Consider the following 15,977-nt stretch of genomic DNA (forward strand, 5'->3'; position numbering starts at 1 on the left):
AATTATTGACTTATTCTGCTAGATGCACCCAATAAACAAATTTGTAATATGTAAATGCAAAAGTGTGAAAGATGTGAAAACTAAATTATTGCTATCAATTTGAGCAACATTAAGAAAGAGAATGTATGAGGTGTGAGCGGTATAAGCACTATTTAACATGTAATAAAATAAAAATTACAGATTATTTAAATTAAAATAAATGATGAAAGAAAGCTAAAAGTAAAATGTGTCTGAAGGTAGCAAACCCAAACTAAACTAATTAATTTTCAATTAATCGATGAGGAGTATTGTTTTGTTTATTATGTATAAAATGCCATCAAGAAGTGTAAAAGTAAACCAGCTGCAGCTGACCAGACCTGCTGTGTGTCCCTTCAAACTGCGACTGTGCAGTGCGCACTTGTTTGAGTCGCACACTGATGACGACACGCGTGGGGTTGCGGGTCTGCCACGTCGGTCTCTGTGCAACGCATCGACACTGTTGCTCCTCCAGCCCAGGGCTAACTTTTACAGCCGTTTTATGGTCTCAGCCGGGGAGAAAGCGACCCTGTAGCAGCGCCGGTACCGCCTTAGCTCGTCAACACGTCGGTGCAGTCGGGGATATTGAAGCTGGAAGGCGGAGAAATGCTCGGTGCTGTCTGGACTCGTCTCACAACTGACTGATGCATCCTCGTTCAGTTCAGCCCCCCGCATGTTGTCGATGTTGTGTGAGTAAACGTTAGCTTTTTAAACTATTTAGGTTTAGCTCTGTAAGCTACCTGCGAGCTACAAGTTCACACCCTTTTCTTTGTAACAGTTGTTTTAAAGTGTGCCACCAAGTTTCCGCAGTTTGAAGAAGAAGACAAAGCTGCCTAATGTCATAATTCAGAGCTGTAGCTGCATGTCTTAGCAAGTCTCTGCCCAAAAAGAAACACCTCTTAACAAAATGTCCCATCCTTGGAAAGCCTTTCTCAGGGCTGCTTTATTTTGGGACTCATTTAAACACTAGAAACGTGTTGCACTTCCACAAAACTACATCCTGCGATCCCTCCATTGTAGTTTATATGTGTGGCCATCGGTTCCTGTTTTCACTCTTGACTTGTAACTGTAGTGTTGGTGATGTGTTTGTGCTGCACGCATGTACCAGTTTCCTGTCTGCAGAAACAGCTTTGACATTGTTTAATATGCAAATAGACGCTGGCGTTATCAGTGTACTGTATTCTCATTATCAGCACGATCCTTCATGAACTGCATCCGCATAAAGGAAATGTTTATATATTAAAGGATGGCTGTTATCAGGGTGTTTAATTTTTATTTTTTTAGGTCCCTGTGAAGGGTTAAAGATGAGGTTTAGGATTCATTTTTCTATGACAGGACTATAAATTATACAATATTTAATTAAGCCCTTTGCTTTGCCCTTCACATGCACAGATGTGACATTTATTGATGCTACCCTTATTCCCTTTATTGCAGATCATTCTGCAGGCAATTTTATTAAATAAATATGTAAAATATCATTATTCCTGTAAGGTAACAATGATTTTTGACCGTAATCTTATGGAAGCAATAAAGCATGCAAGTTTTTAAACTATACATCACAATTTCCCTTAGTCTGTGTGATGTGATCGCCATGTGTTGAGTTTTAATTATATTATAAACGTAAAAATATTTTTTTCCACATAAAAAGCAGAAAAATTCAAGAAGATTTAATCCTTCATATAGCTAGTTTAGATTAAATCTCCTTTTTATATTTTATTATAAATAAATGATTTTGCTCCAACTGTAAAGCAGAACATTCACTTTAAACAATATCATTCATTCATCATTTTCAGTTGTAGGGATCAAATTACACACATTTGTAGATGCTATCTTGGTACCTGATTAAGGACAAAGGACACCACAGGTGACAGTTGGTGCATCCTAACCACCTGGGCTCCTCCCTGTTAGAGGTGAACCTGGCACAGCTATCTGGGTGGAGACCCATCAGGCCAACCCAGGACCCACTGGAGGGGGTTACATCTCCCGGTTGGCCTGGAAACAGCTGGGGATCCCCCGGGAGGGGATGGTGGGCTTTGGAGAGAAACCTCTCTGCTTCCCCTGTTGGTACCACAACCCTGATGGATAAAGGGGTTTAGAGAGTGGATAAAATGGATGGATGTTGTAATCAATGCTCATCTTTCATATGTTATAAAATTTAATTCATGTGTTAGTTTTGCTCTTTTTTTCTGTTTCATTAGAAGAACTAGTTAAGAACTAGGTGGTTGCTTGGTAACAGACATATTTACCTGTAAGATAGGATTCTGAAGTGAGCGGGTGATACCCAAGTGGGAAACCCTGTTTGTCGTGTCTTAACTTCATTTTTATATACTTCATATTTGGCTTTGGCTGAATGACAGAATGAAGACCTGCTCCTTTTACAGAGACATTTGAGGTTTGATTTGCCTCTGCAGACAGCTCCAGGTAGCTGAACTACCTATAAACAGGTTTGATAGTCTGGATGGTTATAGACTGAAGACTGTGTTTACACTGCTGAGCAGTGGTTTGACAGCAGCCGGGACTGTTTTAGGATGGATTCTCTGCTCGGGTCATTCTGGCGTCGTGATGAACTGTTTTTGTTTGTATTATAGTTACTTGTAGCAGTCTCTGTTTACTACGGTGTGTGCTATAGTGTTTATGCTTAATGATATTGATTTTGGATAACTACCCTGATATACTTGTTATATTGGCTGATAATGGGGCTGTTTCATAGGGCCAAGCTTTTCGATTCAGTTCCATGTTTGCAACACTTGTGATGTCATGCGTCAACAGCACACACACTATGCCAGTAGACTTGACTCATAGTGCAAAAGAGTCAGCTGTATGGAGGTATTTCGTGCTCGCTATGCCATACATTTGACAGTTACTTGTAAAATCTGCAGTGAAATGTTGTTGGATCAGCAAAGCTCAGGAATTGTTATTGAGACAGAAAAAGATGTATAGGTGCATTACTGCTCTTATCAAAACTGTGTTAAAAACACAAATATTCCTGGTTTTCTTTCATGCATGGCACAACAAATACACAAAACCTCATAACTGATTCTTTTTTTAAAAATGAAATAACGTGTCCATCAGACTGCAACAGTTCTTATGCTGGCAGCAGATTGCACTGATGTTTTATTCAGGACAGGGAGAATATGCTCAGTTTTTTTTAGGCAGGTGTGTAAACGTGTGTGGAAGTACACCACAAATGTGTGTGTTTAGCACATGCTAAATATGAGAACAAGACATCTTGTTACCGATCTCATTAATCATCAATAAAAAAAAAAAGGGGCCAGCTCAATAAATCTGCAATGCTGTAATAATCCTTCTTCTGAAACTTCACTAGTGATTTCTAAACACATGGTGGTGTGTAAATTAAATACCACAGGACTGATCTATTCTTGACTTGGCTGCAGGTTGCTATTGATTAGTTTTAGCAGGCTTCACATTTGTTTTGTTGTTCACTTTTTTTTGTAAACACTTTTTTTTTGTTCCACAGTGGCCTGGCTGTACAAGGTGGCGTATTGAAAAGAAAGGAAGGAGGAGTCCCAGTGGCTTTTGGTTGGTGGGCGCCGTCCGTGGTTGCCACGGTAACTGGCGACCATGCCAGGAGGTCGCAGGGGTCCCAGCAGACAGCAGCTAAGTCGCTCCGCTCTGCCGTCCCTGCAGACTCTGGTTGGAGGCAACCTCGGCAATGGTACAGGTATCAGAAACAGGTACGCACATGCAATCTCTGGTAACTGGAGACTGTGTGGAACATTTTGTCTTGGATTTTAGAATGTACTACTACTCACAACCAGACTTTGTTACTGTATTTGTGAAGTATTCCCAAAGCCCATAAAACTGTCACTATGTCCTAATAGAAATATTTTATTTCAGTTTTGGGTCCAGATCGACTTGAAACACACACTCTGTATCCCAAATATTTTTGTCTATGAGCGTATTTTTGCATCTCCCCTCCAGGAGCAGTAACTCAGTGGGTCTGTCTGCCCCGCCCCTGTCAGCCCTCATTACTCCGGAACCGGTCCGTCACTCAAGGATCCCTGAGCTGCCATTGGACAGCAGCTTGCTGTTTGAATTCCTGCTCTTTCTTTATCTGCTGGTGGCCTTGTTTGTCCAGTACATCAACATCTACAGGACGGTGTGGTGGTATCCTTACAGCCACCCCGCTGCCTCTACCTCTCTTGTAAGAACACACATACACACCCTCAGCACTAAAGCATTCAGCAGTCGCTGCCTGCTTATTATTCCTGAATCTCACATCCAAATACAGGTTTCATCATTTTTTGGTGATCAATCATAAATGATTCACTATAAAAGGGTCTGTCTACCTCTCTGTGCGGTCAGCTTGCAGTGTGTGGGTGTGTGTAGGTCAATTTGACTTCCTCTCCTCTTGTAAGAATCTCTTACTCACGTAATAATGAGACATTTTAGCTAGAATGAAAGTAAGGACAGCCTGCTATACAACTGTGAAATTGCTTCTTTGAAAGCTGAAATACTTTTTTTGTGTTAAAATTACTACATATCCAAGAAATATATTTTTCCCTTTTTTCTTTGACTTTTAGAGTCCTGTACCTCTGCCCAATCAGACATTTCTACTTTTTTACACTTTTTACTTTTTATTGTTGGAATGTTGTAGCATGATGATGAAAATTTAATGATGGTTTCTATTATCATTAATACAGAACTTTCACCTTATGGACTACCACCTGGCCATCTTTATCACAGTCATGTTGGCCAGGAGGCTTGTTTGGACAATTGTTTCAGAGGTACACACACAGACCTGAACTTACACAAAGCAGTACATGTGAAAGATGCCTCCTCTGATACAGTGTGTGTGTGTGTGTTATTCTGTCTCTCTCCTTCAGGTGTCTCAGAGCAGCGGGGGATCTCTGTTTCGCTATGTGGTTCTAATCGCAGCTCGGCTTAGCCTGCTTACCATGTGTGGCTGGGTGCTCTGCTGGACACTCGTCAACCTGTGCAAGAACCACTCTGTGCTTAACCTCCTCTTCCTGGGATACCCGTAAGTTTTTTGGTCTGCTTCCCTATTAAAGCCAAGTTATGTTTGTATGATGTGTTTCAAAGGCAAAACTATACATCCATAATACTGCTTTTGCTAAGAGAGTAGAGTCTCTCATTCACAACATAGCCCTTTATATTGTGCCATGTTATGAATGTTTCAAGGGTTAACTTGCATTCAAAATGGAAGCTAATTCAAATCTAGTCTGCCACTCGGTGTTATTTTGACACACAGGAACCACAAGACATTGCTTTCTAAGTGTCATATTAACACCTGCATATCAATAAAATGCTCAACCATGTGCCAAAAAAAGATACAAAAAGAAATTACATGAATAAGCTTTGAACACACTAGCCTGGTTTTCACACAAATACTCTTATCAGATGATCCCGGTTACTGACATTAGTAGTGATGCTGTGGAGCATGTTGCAGTATATCTCTAATGCATGTCCTAATGGAATGAGAAGTTGTGGACCTACCGTCTCTGAATGTGTCCCACCACTTAAAATATGCATGATGTTTTCATCCTGCCATCACTATAAACTACAACACTCTGCTGCTGTTGTTTTTTCCACTTGTTCACTCTCGCCCTCCCTCGATGCCAGATTTGGTGTGTACGTCCCGCTCTGCTGTTTCCATCAGGAGGGAGGGAAAAGCCAAACGGCACCGGCTGACTGCAATTACCCAGCCGACCACCAACAGACCGACTTGACAGAATCCCCGCTCTTTCGACCCCGTGACTTCCTCTTCCTGTTGCGAGAAAACCTCAGAGAGCAATTTTCCAGCCCTCCTCACATGCCTACTCACACCTGCCCACCACACACACACTCGCACACGCCGGAGCTGATCCGGGCTGAAGTAGAGGAGCTAAAGAGCGACTTCAACCGGCGAATCAAGGAAGTGCTGTTCAACTCGCTGTTCAGTGCTTACTACGTAGCCTTCCTGCCACTCTGCTTCGTCAAGGTTGGTAGCTGTCATTGACTGAGGATTTTAAGTGTCCATGTGAGGAAGACACATCATATTAAGGTGATCTTTTTTACTTTACGATAACAGAGCACTCAATACTATGACATGCGCTGGTCATGTGAGCATCTGATCATGGTCTGGATCAATGCATTTGTGATGCTGATGAGCCAGCTGCTGCCACCCAGCTATTGTGACTTACTTCATCGCTCGGCGGCTCACCTGGGCCGCTGGCAGAAATTGGAGCATGGCTCATACAGTAACGCACCTCAGCATATGTGAGTGATCCTTTGTACACACACACACTGTACCATTACAAGTTAATAAAAAAACTTTGTTAATGTTTTGCGTATGTCTTTTGTATTTGCAGGTGGTCAGAAAGCACCATTTGGCCTCAAGGCGTGTTGGTACGACACAGTCGCTGTCTGTATAAGGCAGTTGGACCTTATAATGTCGCTCTGCCCTCTGATGTTTCCCATGCAAGGTTTTATGTGAGTACTTACGGAATAACAATGGACATATCCTTGACATTATTCACATATATGAGGGTGAACAAAAAGTGACACATTCACAATGTAATGCACCAGTGTGGACATTAAATATTTTTCCCATCTCTGCTATATCTGATCCTCTTCTCTGTTGCTCTTCTAGTTCCTGTTCCACAAGCCATTGCGGATCCTGAACCTGCTAATCTGGATCGAGTCCAGTGTGGTTTTGTACCAGTTATACTCTCTATTGCGCTCTGAGCGCTGGAACCACACATTGTCTCTGGGCCTTATTCTCTTCTGCAACTACTATGTCCTTTTTAAACTACTCCGAGATCGTATTGTGCTGGGCAAAGCCTATTCCTACCCGCTGTCCTCCAACAATTTGGGCCTCAAGTCGCAGTGAAGGTGCCGCACAGCGAAACCTCACCTACAAACTCTAAACGAAAAGGGGACACTGCTGGAGGTCCAGTTGAGTGGAAGACATTTGGAGGTTAAGGGACAGACTGTGAACTCATAATTGTGTTTTGATACGGTTCTATTTTTTAATGCAATGTTTATATATACCTATTTAAAAGAATATTTTTATTTTGTATACTATTACGAGTTACACCGGGCATTACCACGCTGACGACATTAGCATGTTGTGTTATGTTGTTGCTAGGCGACGGGGAAGTCGGGTAGTGCCAGGAGGTGACTTTCACCAAAGATATTTTAAGTGCAGGCGGCCAGTCACAGAACAGACCAGGCCTCTGACTGAAGGTGTAAACCAGATGATTCAGAGAGGAAGGAGTCATACCTGAGATCCTGAATTCTGATTGTCCATAATGTCCTTTTTTGACCGTAAAAATCTGGAACAAGATGCTGTTTGGGGTAGCAGGATCATTAAATCTTTTCTATTGTTTATCATCATGGGAAATATTTTCTTTCAAGGAAAGATCAGAGGATTGATACCACTCCTCTCTTGAGCTAAGTATAAAGACTGGATAAAGGTAGTTCAGGAAATTCTTCCTGCAAGTATCTTTTAAAAATGTATAATTCAAATATTAATTTCTATTTGTTTCAGAAAGAGAAATAAGGCCCAACAATAATTTTACCAGCCTTTGGACAGACCCACAAACGTTTCAGCATGTAACTCACCATAAATTTGCTAAAGCTACTTTGTTTTTGTACAGATAAAACTGATATAAGAGCAGACGTAGAAGCACTTTTGAATTATCATCTGTGAGCTAAGCAGATTTTAGTCAGCGATCTTTTTCACTTCCTTTTTTCCTCTCTTCTAACATCATTTTAACTGTACGGGAGGTGGCATGGTATCAATCCTCTCATCCAAAACATTGGAGAATTTCCCACAGTGTTAACCTGTTCTTTAAAGCAGAGCCTCTGTGTGGATTGTAGCCATTCTTAAGTTACAGACTTTAGGTACTCTTGTCTGAAGCCTCTGCAGCTAATTTTTTTTTTCATCAGTATCTGTTTGTTTTGTGGGTTGAAAAGTGTTTATGTCCTTAAACACAGACAGCATTCAGAAATGTAAAAATATAACCCTGTCTGCTCTGGTTGCGGTTTCTTAAACTGTTTGAACCCAGGCGATTATTAAATTCAAACCTACAGAGAATGACATGCTTAAAACCTGCTAAGCAGGCAAATTACACACTTGTTTCTCCTCAGCGGTCACCTACTCACTGATTATTTATTCCTGAATGTTTAATCCATAAACATCTGTATGTTGATCAGATGCAGAAAACAGAATTAATGTTTTCTGCTGGTACAGCCCCGGACCTAACCGCAGATGTTGCAATCATGCTCTCATAGCATAAAATGTTGCATTTGGTGACACATTTTAAAGCATCATGGTTGCAAAATGAGGAGGTGATGACAGCTGGAGGGGGAAAGACTTTGCATCGCCTCATTACTCGTTTATGTGTTCTCAGTTACCGAAATGGTGTTACAAACAGGTTGCCTTGCATGTTGTTGACTTTCTGTTCAGTCTCACTTTGTGAACATGATCTTCAGTGGTTTTGTCTTTACGAGCCTCCTCTCCAGCAGCAGTTGTAACTTGCAGCAGTGTTATGGATTAGTTTCAAGGCCTGATTAACTCTCCAGTATTCAGACTAAAATTGATACAACATGAACAGAAAATCCGTTTCATCAGTCATTCCTGTGCTGCTGTGATTTTCACATTGACTGCTCCGGTGAGGTTTCAGGTTGAGTGTTAGTGAAAAGGGGAGGGGAACACATCATGCTGAACCAGTGTTGATCTTGAGGAGTCTCCATTTAAACGTGAATGCCATACATGTGCCAGTTTTTCTGCAGACCTTGGTGCTTCTGTTCTGTTTGCATCCATTATCCACTTGAATGTAGCAAATGAATTGTGCTGTTAACTTGACTTGGCATGCTTTTGTAGTAGATGGCACCATCGCCGAATCATCAGTTCTAATGGTTGTACTCATCTTAAACTCAACTTTTATCCCAATAACACAAAATTAAGACATCTTGCTTCTACAGTCTGCCTCTTTAAGACACAGGTCTGCTCAAATATTACACCGTCTCAGCCGTCTTTGATTTGATTTAAAAACAAAATGGCAGCTCAAGAAGATAAATGGGATTTGGAATGATTTAAAATTTGACCATGTTGCCCCAAAAGTATTATTATTATCTTTAGCTTCCAGTCAATCTAGAGTGAAGATAGAAGTAAAAAAAATGAGGGTTAAAAAAACTTCCAGGTATTTTTTATGTGCCATATATCCCAGGATCCAGTTTCAGACTCCTGGTTGAGCCTGTTGTGAAGTGTGATGGTGCTGGAGAAGTCATAGGAGCTGGTCCTCATATTTCTGCTTTACAGTGTCCGGTTTCCCCCCACAGCATTTCTAAATATTCTTTTTGACATCTAAAATAAAACAAATGGTGTTTAAAACCAGAATTATATTGATTTGTCTGTGTGAAATTCAACTGAACTGAATTGAATTGACACAGTGGCTTATTTCAAAGTGTATATTTCCTTTAATCCAACAGAGTCCTTCCAAGAAACATCAAAAAATAAGTGAAAGTAAAAAAAGTGCTAATGTAAGCCTAGGCTATGATGGTGTAATGCTCACTTGCAGTGTTTAATGTGGCCACCAGGTGGCACTAAGCATTAACAAACAACATTCAACAATCTGTGCTTCATAACACAAAGTACTGCTGTTTAACATCAACCTGTTTAACAAGTCGATTTTTTTTCCTTATAGTTTTAGTAGACTATGTATACAGATAACTAGAGTGTCCGCTGAGAGGAGATGATAGTTTGGAAATAAACTTTGGTAGCTAACTTGTACATTCATCCACAAACATCACTTTTAGTAGACGTTTAAACAGTGCAATCTTTAGTATGAGCTCAAATGGGCTATAATATGTAGAACAGAGAGACAGTTTTTAAATTTTTAAGAGTCAGCTTAAGGAGCTCAGGAGCTCCAAGATAATTTGGTCATCCAGATTTTGTGAGAAACGGATACAAGAGTATGGAAGTACTGAGTATGGAACTGTGTCTGTGTTTACCTGTGGTGTCTGAGAGGAACAAACAATATTTAGATATATTTATTGTTAGGTCAGTGCTACATGTATGTGCCTAAAAAGTGGGTTCTTGTAGCCCCACAACTCCAGGAGGATGTATGAGGATGTAGGGGGTTGTTGGTTTTTGTAGCTACAGCCCTACATGGCTGTCTCCCCTCTCCACCTTTTCCTCAGCCCTCTCTGCAGTCCACAAAGTTTCCTTTTATCCAGTAGCAGATCTGAGCATATTTCAGAGGCGTGATTCTCACCGCTACGTTATATTCCTGAGACGCCCCTTGTCGCTCCACCCACTGGTGCCCAGAAAACACTCCTATCACCTTCCTTTCCCAGCGCCTTCGCCGCCCATCCCACATCCGAGCATACACTCCTGAGCCGCTGGCCCCAGGTTGAGCATCACAGTGCTGGTACAGCAGGTCCGACGTCTCTTCACCAGCCTGACAGAACCGATACACCAGCTGTCCTGGGCGGTCGTTGTCAAATCCTGAGAAGTGGACCCGTCGACCAGGCAGCCTCTGAGCCGTAGGGCTGACTCCTAACTTCATGTGGCGGCGTTTGTGGGGTTTCTTGAGTTCAAGCAAAGCATAGTCATAGTCCATCCCAATGTCATTGGCATTTCCTTTGATCCATCCTTTGGGAACATGGGTGCGCTTGGCTCTGATCCACTGGAACTTCATTTTCTCGTTGGTTGGAGGGGTGTAGGGAGCAGCGCCACCTTCCACATGATTGGTAAAGTTGGATGGAACGTAAAAGGAAGAATATCGTGTGTCTCTGTGCTTTGGTTTTAAAAAGCCGACCCGAAGCTTCTGAGCTCCTTTCACATAGTTTTTACCATCGTGAACACAATGAGCTGCTGTGAGAACATGTCGGTCTCCTACTAGTGTACCAGAACACCCAGTGGACAGTTTGACAGCCACTGAAAATGGATATTTAAGCAGGAAGTTCTGCCCTGCAATGCTAAAACGCCCATCATGTCCAAAGATCTGCCGCTTTCTCCTAACATGAGACCTCTCTGCTTTAGCGGATGACACAGAGGAGGAGCCTGGACTGGTGTTTGACCTTGGGTTGTAGCCATAGATACCAATGGCAGTCTCAGTGAGCTGACCATCAGAGTGGAGAGTCTCATAGGCCAGAAACTGCCGCAAATCCCAATAGCTTGGGTAAGGGGCTTTCTTGTGGCATTCCGGATCACAAGAGGAGGTGACATCCAAGCGGGCCGGGGACAGGAAGTGAGGGGCTGGCCGAACCTCCGTCTGTTGGGGGAGGACCACAGGGACACGCTGGAGAACCCACTGAGGTCGGGAGGATGAGGAGGTGGTGTAAACAAGTGGAAGGAAAAGGAGAAACAGCATGAGAGTGGCAAACCTGTGGATAGAAGGGAGGAGAGATCAAGATGACGTGCTTTGTCAAACTCCATTTTTCTGCAGAGCTCAAGTGCTTAAATGTCACCGGATGTTTGACTCCTCATCAAACATCCTCATTCCGAAACCAAGTGTTTCACATTTTCCAATTATAATACATTGGAGTTAAGAGGGAGTGTTTCAACTTGAAGAATTTTTATCTGAGCAGGAATTTGGCAGCTGTAATCTTCTGCTGTTTTAATGCTGCAAATATGACAAACAGGGCAAAGATCAGGCCTTACTAGGCTCTGATGGAAAATTCCTGAAGTGGCCTGAGGGATTGGCTTTAAGCCTGAAAGATTGGCTGAATAACATTTTGCTCCCCCGCACACAGTGGTTTTAGTAAATGGGTTTGGGGTGACAGGAGCCATAGTTGAGTGCTTTAAACACAGAGAGTCCTCTCTTGGCAAAAAAAGAGAAGTCATATTTGGATTATGTAGAAAGTAATTACGAATTACTGACCTCATCTACAGCACGCAGGATGTTAACAGTACTTTTTTACAGACATAATTCGCCCTGTTCGCTTCTCTGACTCCTCTACCCGCCTCTCCCTCCCTCCTTTACGCACAGAAAATCTGAGACACAGGTGACTTACCGCGGGGGCGCAGCCTGGGAGCGCATGGTTTTGCGTCTGCAGGTGAGCCGGTGGCAGAACACTGCAGGAAAACCCCCTCAAACTTGGAACAGACGGAACGACTGCGATGGAAACTGAACTGCCCAACCCCTGTTGCACAAAACAGACCAGTCGGGTCCTCGCCTCTTCTCTGTGGAGCTTGCAAACCTTATTTGATCCGTGACAGTTTGGAGTCGCCCAAAGTAAGCAGCCGGGGTCGACCGCGGAGGAGTTGGCTCATTGTGCGCAGCAGGAGGGAGGAGGGCTCCTGTCTGCCTGAGCGCAAAGTGTCACATCCGCTTGCGAGGAGACACAGATCGCGACTGTGTCCGACCCTCCGACAAGGTCACGTGACATATCACCATCACTGGTTCCAGCTCTCCATCATCTCAGGCGATTCTCATCGATTTGGATCGACTCAAATCAGTCAGATGCAGTCTTGGCTCACATTGCAAACTCCATTTCACCAGATCTGTTGTTTTATTGGTTCCCAGATTGCTCTTATGCTACATTTGTATAGACACATTTAGTTATATGAAAAATAGTATGGTGTTAGTTATAGCAGAGTTCCTTTCTGAAAGGAAAGTGGTCAAATAAAAAGAAGTTTTATAGGAGCAATAACGGCTACCTGGCAATCTGAATAGTTTAATAACTTTAATATTGCCTTTATTAGAGAAACATGAGCATTGCATCAACATTCAAATCATTGTACATCTTAGAAAGTGCTTTTATATTAAATATTGATTCAGTGTGAGACTCGGATGACCCTCACTCCACCCTCCCTGCTACCCAGAGCTCACAGACACATGGCTTTTTGTTGTCAACAAGACGACCCAACAGCTGGAGGAAGAGAGGAAGTGTAAGAGCTGAAAGGATGGTGGAAAAGACCACCGAAGAATGTCCTTTGTGTGACATGCTGCTGTATGACTGACTCATCACACAATCACTGACCCAAATCCATTAGATGGGACAACACGAGACCCCTGCACTCGTCCTCAGCTCTCTTTTCCTGTCTTTCTCTCCTCCCCTCTCATAAACACATGCACAAGAAATAACTATGAAGTGCATATAAACCAATGTTTGGCAAACAAAAGTTCATGGACTTGATAAACTTGCTTGGTCATCCCCTTTAATCGCTTAAAGGAGAGCTGTTTATTTCACTGTAAAAGCCTTGCTCAGTTTACATTTTGCAGCTGTGAAATTTCTTCTTGCACTTGTGACTGTTGGAGGATGAACTCAGTGGGCAGAGGTTCTGATGCCAGTGTTGGAAGTTTGCTTCCACTTGAACCACCCATGCTGAAAATGTGCAAGCTGTTAGTAGGAGATATTACCCTATGATATGTAATGGTTTCAAGAATTACTGCCACCAGAAAGATAGAGAGAAAGAAGGATTAATATGAGGGTGTGGGTGGTGATTGAGAGACCTGAACCTCAAGCCAATCTCCACCCAGCTCTCTCTGCTCTGCAGAAATGTGTCCATGGTATAAAAGCTTCTGCATTCTGCACAAATGGCCCATATTTTACTGACTGCATGGGTAATTTGTAGCTTCACTGTTCCTTGCTCCATCCAAAGATTAAACAAGTCCACTGAATTAACACTTCCTGAAAAACCTCCAGAAGTTTGGCTTGGGTGTGGCTACATTTGCCACAGACTGCACACTTGACCACATACAATTTAAACAGGAGCATGCACGTCATGCATGTAGTGGCATGTTTATAAGAAGCAATTTGTGAAGCAATTTGTGAGATAGGAAATCCATTTAGTGTTATACTAAAATCTGATAAGCTGATCTAAACTATACTGACAAGCTGTTGACTGTTGTTTTTAACATTTGTCTGACTCTTGTCTGCGTCTCAGTAAGAAAGTTCAAAACTAATATTCAAGGTTTTTCTGCAACTGATTATAGATCAGCACCTTTGCCAGGACACAGGGTGGACCTGCTGGCTCATCAAACCCTACTCAGAATAGCAAAATAACTCCACCCTTCCCACAAATGTACAATTAGCAGCTGCTCACCTTCTTCTTGCTTTCTCTGTGGAGTAATATCTTTGAAGGAGGGTCAGCATGCAACTCTGTGGTTTCTCATATTTTCATGTGAATGCAAAGTTACCTGGGATTATATAGGGTTTTTGTGACTCTGTAAATCCACATATGTGAAATATGGAGAAAATAAAATCTTTAGGATGAAGATGACATGGACAGGACAGGAAAGGACGCTTTTTTAGCCAGGGTGTTAATAAGGGAGACGTTTCTGTTTGTTTTGAATTGTTATGAAAGGGCCCGTTTGTTTGGCTATGCCTGCTGTTGTCAAGGAAACCAACATTCCCCGGAGTACTGTTCATGTTAATTGTTTTATTCCTCCTACTCTCCTCCTCTCGCTTCTGGCTACAGATACAATCAAACAAGTGTGGACAAACTCACATGTTTGAGTCTTCCCCCTTTATGTCCTTCAGTCTCTGTCCATCTGCTCTGTCCCTCCTCTGTCTTTTCCTGTCTCTGTGCCTCTTGCTTTGGAAGAATCTCTCCAGTTCAGGACCTCTTCCATGACTCGTCCCTCATGGCCATGAAACAGCTGTTTGGCAAAACCGGATAACTGCAGAAATCTTTTGAGAAGTTATTTACTGTGAAATTTCGGGGTGAACTTGGGCCAAGTTTAAATCTCCGGGCAAAGCCAAGGGGTAGATTTGTTGGCCAGCATGTTTGACAATAACTTTTAATACCTCATATAAAGGATGGTAAACACTGTGTCGCTCAGCTGCAGTTCAAGAGAATACTCCATGCTATGTGCATTGCACTCTGTGATGATGCCTATGTGGAGATCTTCCTCCGTTCTGCATGTATACTTGCATCATGCGACCCAGAATGCTCTACAGTAATAGTTTTGATTGCATAGTGGCATTTGTTTTTTTGTGCTAATTGGTCGCAGCCGTCGCCCCAATGACTTCATGAACACATTGAATATGTAAACTCATCGTCATGGTCACATAGACTGGAATGCTGACATTATGCAATCAGCCCTGTAAGAGTTGGGTTGGTGAGGCCCTGTGTACAGTGATAGCTGAAAATTAAACATGTGAGCGGTGTCTTATGAACAAGCGAACATATCTAAAACATATTGCTAGCACCTCTGCACTACAGTCTCTTCTCAACTGACACAAAAACCTGTGGCAGCTATGTGCAGCAGTAATAAGCTAATATTGTTTACATATTTAATATTTATAATTGTCTTCAGTGTTTGTGTAACATTATGCCAGTGTTTAGTGTTGATCAGTTATTCCCACATCCAGTGTTTATTGTAAATTATTACTATTATAGTTACTCTTGGTGCATAATTGTCAATTACGTTAGAGTGTAGATGTGTTACTAAGAGAGCACAAAGAAACAACCTTAAAAACATGTCCATCTTTGTGATTCCATGTTGAGTTGTGAGACCATAGAGCTCACACAGTGTCTGTTGGAGCTAATTATTGTTGAACAACCTTTAATATCATTTAATGCTGTAGCATGTGTCAACAAGTGTGTTTGATGTAAATGAGGCATTAAGCGTGTGCCTATAGAGGGCAGTAATGAGCCTTAAAGAGGTGTTCCTTAGTCATTTTTACATCAAGTCATGTACACATTATATTGCATGTAAAAAGAAGCTGAAGAAATTCTGAAAATTTTCCAGCCACAGTACTTCTCCTTCTCCTCTGTATCCTGCCGCTGTTTGAGTTTTACCCGTGACTATGGGAAAATCCTTTGGCTTGGCAAGGCATGTGATACTCTAGCTTATTGGAAAATGACTCATATCCATGTGAAAAATACAGCAAAACATTCATGACATGCTGCAGGAGTTTTCTATTTCACCTTTTTTGTTGTTTTTTAGTTTGATATAATTGATGTCCTTAGTAACTTAATTTGAAAGTAATGATTATTTCAACTCTCCTCTCAAGTCATTTTTCACTCACAAGACCAG

The 15,977-nt window shown here is 42.0% G+C and overlaps 2 protein-coding genes across 2 annotated transcripts; one reads left to right on the plus strand and one right to left on the minus strand.

Annotated features, from left to right (window-relative positions):
- Positions 1–229: 229 nt before the first annotated feature.
- tmem39a (transmembrane protein 39A) lies at positions 230–8,953 on the plus strand. The gene is made up of 9 exons (XM_028401689.1): positions 230–704; positions 3,494–3,710; positions 3,958–4,180; positions 4,680–4,763; positions 4,863–5,017; positions 5,620–5,977; positions 6,068–6,255; positions 6,348–6,468; positions 6,629–8,953. Exons 2-9 carry the CDS (start codon positions 3,598–3,600, stop codon positions 6,866–6,868), a joined length of 1,482 nt encoding a protein of 493 aa, XP_028257490.1. The 5' UTR covers positions 230–704; positions 3,494–3,597; the 3' UTR covers positions 6,869–8,953.
- Positions 8,954–9,439: 486 nt separating this feature from the next.
- On the minus strand, positions 9,440–12,332 carry LOC114433238 (serine protease 23-like). Its single transcript, XM_028401690.1, has 2 exons — positions 12,004–12,332; positions 9,440–11,373 (listed from the first exon to the last, which is right to left on the minus strand). The coding sequence occupies exons 1-2, from the start codon at positions 12,027–12,029 to the stop codon at positions 10,182–10,184; spliced, it is 1,218 nt and encodes a 405-aa protein (XP_028257491.1). The 5' UTR covers positions 12,030–12,332; the 3' UTR covers positions 9,440–10,181.
- Between the last annotated feature and the right edge of the window lie 3,645 nt (positions 12,333–15,977).

This window comes from Parambassis ranga, chromosome 3, assembly GCF_900634625.1.
Source record: "Parambassis ranga chromosome 3, fParRan2.1, whole genome shotgun sequence".
Classification (NCBI taxonomy): Eukaryota; Metazoa; Chordata; class Actinopteri; family Ambassidae; genus Parambassis; species Parambassis ranga.